Consider the following 10,031-nt stretch of genomic DNA (forward strand, 5'->3'; position numbering starts at 1 on the left):
TATTAAGAATAGCGTTTAACGCTATTCTTATTGGCGTTCAGATGGATTCCACGAACCCTTCCACGAAACGGTGGAACCTTGCTTGAATTTTCTGTGGAAAACCCAACTTGGAAGTCATTAGACTTGACATTTCATGGTTTTTCCACACTTGGAATAGGTTGGATTCCACCATAAGACTTGCTCTTACAAGCACATTGAATTTCTTTGCTAGCATCTTATCTCGACTCCCTGACAAAGGATATCAAACCTAATCCCTAAAATAAGAACCCAGCTTGGTGGTAAAGAAAATGGTTGAATCTCAAGAACCAAGCAATCCAACCCATTAAAGTAACTGTAACTCCAAGTGCAGATTATTTACATCTTAAAACCTTTTTTTTTTTTTTAAAAAAAAAGTTCCAAACTGGAAGATGTTCAATTGCATATCAAGTAAAAATGTATTCTTTACAGGTGCAAGACAAAGCAAAGATGGCCAACAAGAGAGAGAAACAGAATACCTAATACCACAATCACGCGTACATATGTGTTTTAGATTAAGCTAAGAGCATTGGGTAAACAGAAAACCAGTGTTTCCAACAGATGCCATAAACTTGTCCTGAATTACACCTTACAAACAGTTTCTGTGCGAGTTTTCAGAATCATGGTTTTTGAGGAATTAATATCATAACATATTATATTTTTCTTCTCCTCTTCTACATTACAGTTTCAAATCCCACAAAACCACAAGGAAAACGTTAGCCTCAATCCGAATTTACAACGAATGAGACATTAACGCTGATTGAGAATCATCAAGAGCATTAAGGAACTCACTAGAGACCAACTCTAAGTGCACCTAGAGAAATATGTATTTCCTAAGTATCCACCGCCCATTGCCCTTCTAACATTTGATTCAAACAACTTAGGATTATCTTTCAACACTGCAGCAGCATCATGGTTGAGAGGATCCTCACAGTTGGGTTCCTGAACATATGACATTAACACCAAGGATGAAGCATGCTGTCGATCAATGTGTCCACAAATACATCGCTAATACAAAGATAGAAAACAAAGATCGCAAAAGTAGTAGAGATACCGTGAAAAGGTGATGTAGTCCATAGATAACGGTGTTTATATTTAGAACAGGTTTCCAATCTTCACGCAGAATATTGAGGCAGACATTTCCTTCCAGATCAATATTAGGATGATAAACCTGTTTGCTAGAAGTACCAGTAAGAATCACTACGCAGATACTTTTTCAACAGCATTATGAAAAGAGCATAAATAGGTAATGGGAAAGGCCATGATATCTACCTTTGTCTTGCACTTAACTTTCGGGGCTTCATGCGGGTAGATTGGGGAGACTTGGAAAGTGAACATGAACGTACCATCTCTGAAACAAGTAAACCATATGTTGCACTTTTTATAACAGCTCCAGTGATTAATTGACTCTTTCAAATTGAAAAAAGAAACTTAGATATATGCAGCTCAACTTAAGTTATCTGAAAGCAGGAAGATGCTTTCAAAACACACTTACCGGTAAAATCCTTCATCGGGTCGAATGGAAACCTCAAAATTCATCAACTCATCCTTGCCATTAGGGAATTCTATGGTAGTTGTTTTTGGGAGGTTCAACTCACTGATATCTTGAAAAAATAGATCAAAACCCAAAATTTCAGAAGTAAAATAAAAACATTCGGTGGTGATATCGCCTAATAAAAGAAAGAAACACTAGTGGAGAACACGATGCCCTTGAATGTGACATAAGTAAATCAAACTATTCTGTGTATAAGCAAGCTTATGAGAAAGACCTTTGTGAAGACGCAACTCCCCTGCACTTTGCTTCTTGACTGGTGCCCTTCCGTTGGCATTTTCAGAAATTTCTCTCTGCTTTTCCTTTACTTTAAAAAGTCTAATCATTTTCGCTAAAAAAATGAAAATTAACAGTGTAAGTGAAGGTACCTTACCGGTGCCAGTACTGTCTCCAACATAATCTACATAAACAATAAAAGCTCCGAATTATCTACCCTATAACTTGTTTATTAGAAACGAAAATATGAAACCTTTGTGTAATCTGCATTTAAATGTTAGAAACAATTCAACTAATACTACAAGATGCCAAGATTACAGGCTTTTACTGCAAAAAAACGTAATCTCACCACTGCATCTTTTTTTAATAAAGTACTATGCTAAAACAAAGAACTTATTTTCATTAGTTACAACTACGTATTCAACTATGCCATAAGATCCTAACAACTCTATCTGAAGTTATACTGGTAGTGGCGTTCTTCCTTTGGTGAATCTTTTCTAGGTGACTAATCTATTTATGTAATCAGAACCACAACAAAATAAACTCATCCAAACCTCTGGTACACAGACAAAATTTTATTTCTTTGAGTTCCAGCTTCTCAGATGCAAGACTTAGATACTGTACAAACCCTTTTTAAGTTAATTGTCGTGTCTCATGAACACAAATACAGAAGTATCCCCCTTTTGCTTTTGCAATTTAGCACTATTCAAAACCTTTGCAACTGCATCCAATACCAAGATCTATGACTCGTAACCAATAAGAGGTCCTTAGTTTCCCATATTGTCTTAGGAAAGCAAGATTTCATTTTGAGGAAAATTTCAAACAGTCCGAATTTTGAAAATTTACAGCAATATTAGAAAAGTTAGGATGTTACGGCAATCAAATATTACATTATCATGCGATTTGTCGCGATATCATAGAAACCCAGATGGGGATAAACAACAAATACACATGATTCAATTAATTAATAATGTAATAAATGAGCAAAGATCAATCGAGCAATAATAATAAATGGGAACTATCTTATACTGAATTTTATTTAGATGTAAATGAAAATTAGGGTTTCACACACAACAATAATATTAATACAGATGAGTAGTAAAAGATAAGCTAATCGTAAGGTGGGTGATTGAGAAAAGAGTATCACTAACCTCTCTTGAAGGGAAAAGCTGAAGAAGCAAAGTGAAGAGGAGGAGAAAAACACCCACACAGATATTAAAAAGAAGAGAGAAAATTTAGAGGAAATGAATCAAATGACTCTCTCTCTCTCTCTCTCTCTCTCTCTCTCAAGGGGGCCATCTAATGTCTATGCTTGCGTTTTAAAAAGACCTCTTTCCTTCATTATTTAACTAGTAAAGGCGCACGGGCGATGCGAGTGTCATTTTGTTTCAAAAAAATTGAACTTTTTATTCCATAATAATCTTTCGATCAAGAATAATCATTCACACACAAATTTTATAATTTATTTATATTTTGCTTGGCATCGACAGGCGAGATTATGGTTATACATTGGGTATCATGTCCAGCTGCTCTCGCCAAGAAAAAATTGAGACTTCTTGTATTCTTGAGCCCATTGTATTCTCGAGTCAATCCCAACTGTTCCTTAAGTAAATTTAATTTTTACCAATATTATTGGCTTAAGCATGAGAATTCCAAAGCACGACGATATACCAAAGCCAAACTAATAAGAGACTTATGGGTTTACCCTTCAACATCTTCTTTAATGCAGTGACCTGTGAACAATGTAATCTCATTCTTCACCTATGAAGCTCCAACCTTGTGTCTTCAACATCTTGTTGCTTGGAAGATTGAAAGAGATTTCATTCCTTTAATCTACGTGTGATATTTCCTTGATGGGTGACTTTTGAAGCTCTCCCGTAGGATCTTTAATGCCTATAACATCGAAAAAAATTTGAAAAAGAATTATACTTTGTTGTGAAAAAAGATGTGAGAACTTAACTATTAAAGGCCAAGAACGTCGAAGAAGAGATTAACATGATAAGGGCCAAGTATGATGCAAACTTTTCTCATGCCTTTACCACCGCCAATCAAGATGCCTTAGTTATTATTCGATAACCAACCACCAGATGACTCGCCACAATACTACTGTTCAAGCAAGAACATTACGACATACCATAATAGAAACCTTTTCTATCGCCATACATAATATACTGAAATAGTACATGATAAACACCACGAAATGGAAAATTCTAATTTAAAAAATCCAAGTAAAGAAAGCCAAAAATGCAAAACCACACCTTCAAACATGAATGCTACTTGCAAATTCAGTAATTCTGCAATATAAAGATGGGTTTTTCTTCGTAGATATTTCTATCTGACTTTGAAGCAACAAACTCATACAGTTGGGTAAAACCTCATGTTAAGTGCATACTGCATATGTAGTTACACTGAGTGCAACTCACTATCATCAGCTCAAATTCGTTTCAACGGGTTATCTCGATTGACTGAGTGGGATTGACCCAGTTATAGTCTATATGTCTGGAGTTTGCAATTGTACTGATATGAGGTCTGAGATGTACTTGTGTTAAATGATTATTGCTTAGGCTGAAGGGGAGACGATGACAAATTGAAGTAACTATACTGATTTGGTATCATACTAATGATCCATGAACTAACATAAGGGACCAATTATTGGATGCATAACTGTATACGACAGTTTCACACATTTCAAAAGTGTTATTTAGATGGTTTAAGCAAGCACAAAAACAAAAACAAAATTAAACTCGGAAATGCAGACAATGCAAACGGTACGTATGATATGGGCTTGGAACAGAGACACATTTGGTTGTCAAATCCAATGTTTTGGACATTGAGTATAACAATGGAAAACAATACTTCAGGTTGGGGATTTCTGTAAGATAAATAATCATATATACCTGATTGCTGATTATATTGTTCCCCCATAGACAGTTCAGATTCAGCGTTGCTAATATGATCCCCAGCGAATAGGACCTTGAGCAGCTTCCTGCTACAAAACATAAAGACATACAAAGACAACTCTATCAAAGATGACCAACAAATGTCCAATACAATTTTTATCTCAAACAGCTTAATCAAGGTTATGTGTCTTTAAAATTATATACAACTAAGTTGTTGCCCTGCTAAATTAGTCTGGAATGTCGAAGGAAATAAAACCCATCAAATTGAATTATAATCTGTTTGACATTTGAATTACTATTGTTTGACATTGTCACGAACAACTAAAGCTCATAAACTGTGATTAGAAGATCAAAATATATGTAGCATTTTCTTACCAAGTCTTTAAAGGAATGAATATACAGTTAACTTGCAAATTTGTTCCAGAGGAACCAAATATGTAAGCCTGACAAAATTGAAACAAAATTTTCTTTCGATAGAAATTGTGTGAACTCAATTGATGAAAGAATGGGAGAAAATACGGAAAAATTGAAATCTTGCTGGGAAACTTGAAATTGAGTTCAATTGTTTCTGATAGAAAATTGTGTGCAGTAGATTGGGGTTTGAAGAAAGAACGGAAATGGTATCTCGACTAAATCCCCAAAATAACTAAACCCTAGCCTGGATTTCAGTTCTTCTCTATTTCGGGTGGAGATAAAAATCAATAGCGGACATGGGTGTGGTGCTGCTGCTCTTTCTGCTGGTGCTGATCATGGTGTCAGTGGTGGAATCGCGTAAGGAAGATTTCAATTGAGAAAGGAATCGTAGAGAATGGGAGAATTCTTAGTTCAGTTCGACTTTGATTTAGAAACAAGATAATATGTATTTGCCCCTCAGGTGAACGAAATTAACGACAAAATTCGCAGAACAACAAAAACACGGAGGGGTATTTCAGTTTTCTCTGTGCCGCGGTTGAAAAGATCCCTTTTCTTTATTATAGTAAGATTATTTTCTCATTTTGTCACCTTTTTTTGGTCAATCAATATATTTCAATTATTTTCTCATTTTGTCTCATTTTGTCACCTTTATGAACATTTAGAATAATGACTTTACTTATATTTCAAGCATCATGGGCTTGTTCCACCCAATAATTCTAAGATGAACTAGCCCGTTTAATCTTTAAATTCATTTGGAGTTAAGTGAACTTTATTGAATGATTAGATTGAGGGAACGGTTGCAAATTTGGATTGTTCTAAGGGAAAAGCACAAATCCAACACTTAGAGAGAACAAACAAAGGGTTTGACAATTAACTAAAAGAAGATTCCAAAAGATGATGTAATGTTGTGTTTCATAAAAAATCAAAGATCTCATCGTAAACACTTGGAGTAACTAAACAAAAATGGAATCCAAAATTTATGAGCAAATCATAAGCTATCTATTTCTATGGGGGATTGGATTTTGATGCAGTAGGTAGATTTATTTCCATTTGGTTTTGTTAAAATGAGTGTAGGTTCCATGCATTTGATATGTCACCATCATTTTGAATCCGAAATTATCCACACAAAAAAAACAAAAAAAAATCACAAAATAAAGGAGAAAATTGGAAAGTATCCAAAATAATAATAATAATTAGAGGTTTTCAAGACTCTCTAGATAGTACAAGTTAAAGGTCCTGCTAGAGGCTTGCATTTAAACATTAATAAAACTGAGATTTTCTGGCCAACCCTTGATCCGCGAAGCACTGTTATTGACGTTTTTTTTATTAATATCAGTAGACCCATTGGAGGAATCAAGCTACTTAGAGGCTCTGTGAGGCTCGGCTGTCAAGATCGCAATAATTTGGTACTAGAGAGAGTGAAGAAATCAGTACAACTAATGAATTCTATCAAGCAGCTACAGGATCCGCAATGTAAGTTGTTACACTTACGCAACTGTACTGGTGTGTCAAAACTCTATTTTACATTACCCACAACCTGTCCTAAAGCAATATAGTCAGCTACAAAAGTATTCGATATACATCTGTTTCAATATCTGAGACAATTGATAACTGGTGATGGCGCTGGATTTGGGAAGGTTCAACAGCGTATGACTACCTTACCAATCAAGGACGGTGGTTTAGGGATATACACCATGTCCGACACATCCAATTACTGTTATTTGGCGTCGTGTGCTCAAACTCAGCACCTACAAAACGTTGTCTTACAAGGTACTACCAGTTTCGATTCTAGCCAGAGTTATCAATGTGCCTTGCAGATTTACACTCAATCATATGGTCTCGATCCTTCTGATTTTAGCATCAATGTTGCTGCCCCCCAATTCATGAAGTCCATGGCGTCCCTATACTCTGATGCAATCAAGAAAGACCTGCCACTCGCTACTCCTTATCTGCAAGAGACGCTACCCTTTGGCAGTGTAACAAAGCTGAACACGCTATGGATTTCCTTAGAGCAATACCCATTCATGGGATGTAAAAATGCGGAGGTATAACAACCACACCCAATATTTTGTTCGGCAATCTGTATGGACTAAACTCCAATATAATTCTGAGGCACCAACTTAAAAGTGAAACTTAATCAAGAAAGATATCAAAGAGATTTATCTCTTTCTCAATACAATCAGCAAATCGAACAGATAAAAATCCGTGAGCCTGATTGATGTGAGAATAACTTGGACGGTACCAAAGACCAATGCTCAAGTGTCAATAAAGTTCAATCCAACAAATAAGGTGGATTTATCAACTGTGATTGAACTACGCACAACCTGTGATATTTCAGTTATGTAAACAAATATAATGCGGAAAATAAATAACAAAGACACCAGAAATTTTGTTAACGAGGAAACCGCAAATGCAAAAAAACCTCGGGACCTAGTCCATATTTGACACCACATTGCATTAAGCCGCTACAGACTCTAGCCTACTACAAGTTAACTTCATACTAGAATGTAGTTGAGCCCTAACCAAGTCTCACACTGATTAAGGTGAACTGTAAACTCAACTAATACCCCGGACTAAGAGTTCCTACGGCCCAAAGTCGAAGACTTGTAAACAAATCTGTCTCCCACATATATGTTTATTCTGGTTGTTGTTTCCGTCTTTAGATAAATCAAGGTGAACAGGAAACTCAACTAATACCCCGGACTTATACTCCCAAAGAGCGGCCTAGAAATATCAGTCACCTCACAATAACCCAAATGATTAACAAAAAAAGTTATTGCGGAATCACAAGAGTCTGAGACGAAGAACTGTTCTGATTACTTTTATATCTTACCTATCGGAGATAAATCTCGAGTAAATCTTAGAGAAGATAAAATTCAATATGATAAAACAACTGAGATCAGAATACGCAACTACAGAGAAAATAGTTGGATCTGGCTTCACGAATCCCAAATGAAGTCTTCAAGTCGTTAACCTAATAATGGTTCGGAAAACCTAGGTTAAAGGAGAATCGACTCTAGTTTGCAACTAGGACACACAGAAGTGTCGGGATTAGATTTCCCAGATGCTAGGGTTCTCCCTTATATAATCTTTCAAATCAGGGTTGCTTTCAATCAAAGCTAAGATAGCTTAGTAACAAAGCAATTGATATTCACCGTTAGATGAACTCCTGATTTAATATTCAAGCTAAGTCTGCTTAGAAACTAAGCAATCAATCTCCATTGTTAGATGGTATTAGCTTGATATACACAGACGAAATATACCCATATCTAGATATGGATGAATCGTACCCAAATGTGTACACCTTGTTGGCTTAATATATAGTTAACCGAAGTTAGTCATATTAACAGTTATTACTTATCCATATTCATCTAATACTTATAGATAAAATATGATGATCAATCAATCGTGATAGATAATCAAATGAATCTAAATATGTTTCAAGAGAGTTGTTCAATGTTCATCATCTCATAGAAATATATATGAACCATTTGAAACAAAATCGGTTTGGTTTGTAATTGTACAAAGTACTTATACAATAACCAATTCATGAACATAATGTCACGGTTTGTAAAACTAGTTCACGTACCTTATATCATTAAAGTTCCAGGGACTTTAGTTCGCAAACTGAGTTCATGAGTATGAAAATCACACTTACCTATTTTAGAACTTGACCACTGTGTTCGCAAACTGAGTACGTGAACAACAGTTCCAGACTTTGGTTTTTTCCAGCCGTTCGCAAACAAGGTACGCAAACAGCAGATCCAGACTTGGCCTTGTCTAGCCGTTCACAAACAGGGCACGCGAACAACATCTCCGGAGCTTTTCACAGGTAAGCCAGTTCGCAAACAAAGTTTACAAATAATAGTTCCAGACTTGAACTAGACTTACACAGTTAGCATGCAAAGTATACAACCTGTATTATATCCAGACATAGTAGTCGTTCTAAAACACTCATTGTCTCACACAAATCATGTAAGATGCTCAAGGTAATTTTCACATGATCATCTTTGACTTAATATTTAGTTTCCAACAAATAAATTGTCTCCAACTAAACTAGTCAAGTATACGATGAACTTAGCTAAAGCTAAAAGCTTCCAACACATATTTCGAGAAATAGATAAACGAGATAAACTTGGCTCTAAATATCAAATGTGTATAATGTAAAATTCTATATAGCTATACGACTTAGTCTCATTAGAAGATACAATACAATAGACTTATGAGTGATAGATAGTTTTAGTGTCCACGTACCTTTTATTGATGAAGTTCCTCCAAGCTCTTCAGTAGATCTTCTTCTTCAATTGGTGAACGTCGTGAAGTCTAAATATCAACTACACACTTCTATCCTAATCCGAGACATAGCTATAAGTGATAAGTGCATAATTCATATGATTTTAGTATCCATTCCATACTTGTTTTAACTGTTATTCTTGCATGTACTCGTATTATTAGTGTTATTTTATCTTATTTGCCTCTATTAGGTGAATCATCCAAAAAGGAGCTACAAAGTGATGAAAAGATCTAGGAATAGAAGTATTCCAAGTATCCAAGTGCCCAAGTCCAAGAGAAGTGGAAGAAGTGCGACGAAAAGGAGCAAAACGCTCAAAATCAAGAGAAGGGCCAAAGACCGATCTTAACTCATTCAAACTAAGTATTTCTCATCACCATCTTGAAAATAATTGAAAGATAAAAATAACTCAAAAAGAATTAGGTCATTCCGAGTTCGAATGAAGAAGCCAAAACGAGCTTTTATCGAAGTGGTGGTTATACAACTATCCTTTGTTTTGATGGGTTTCACAAATATCCTTATCCCACAATAAATATATTCCTCTCTATCTAAAAGCCCATCAGGGGTCCAATAACATGTTTTTTATTTCCATATTCACCCTCCCCACATAATAAATCGTTTATGTACTCTTCTTCTTTGTATC

General features: G+C 35.5%; 1 protein-coding gene across 3 annotated transcripts; it reads right to left on the reverse strand.

Moving 5' to 3' along the window:
* Positions 1 to 478: 478 nt before the first annotated feature.
* LOC113357087 (NEDD8-conjugating enzyme Ubc12-like) lies at positions 479 to 3,092 on the reverse strand. 3 transcript variants are annotated; one of them, XM_026600354.1, is made up of 7 exons: positions 2,935 to 3,068; positions 1,941 to 1,967; positions 1,785 to 1,860; positions 1,511 to 1,619; positions 1,288 to 1,366; positions 1,070 to 1,186; positions 479 to 957 (listed from the first exon to the last, which is right to left on the reverse strand). In XM_026600354.1, exons 2-7 carry the CDS (start codon positions 1,962 to 1,964, stop codon positions 820 to 822), a joined length of 543 nt encoding a protein of 180 aa, XP_026456139.1. In that variant the 5' UTR covers positions 1,965 to 1,967; positions 2,935 to 3,068; the 3' UTR covers positions 479 to 819. The 3 variants fall into 3 exon arrangements, with proteins under 3 accessions (XP_026456139.1, XP_026456138.1, XP_026456137.1); XM_026600353.1 differs by having other exon boundaries at positions 1,785 to 1,869; XM_026600352.1 differs by lacking the exon at positions 1,941 to 1,967 and having other exon boundaries at positions 1,785 to 1,898; positions 2,935 to 3,092.
* Positions 3,093 to 10,031: the final 6,939 nt, after the last annotated feature.

Source organism: Papaver somniferum, chromosome 3 (assembly GCF_003573695.1).
Source record: "Papaver somniferum cultivar HN1 chromosome 3, ASM357369v1, whole genome shotgun sequence".
Classification (NCBI taxonomy): Eukaryota; Viridiplantae; Streptophyta; class Magnoliopsida; order Ranunculales; family Papaveraceae; genus Papaver; species Papaver somniferum.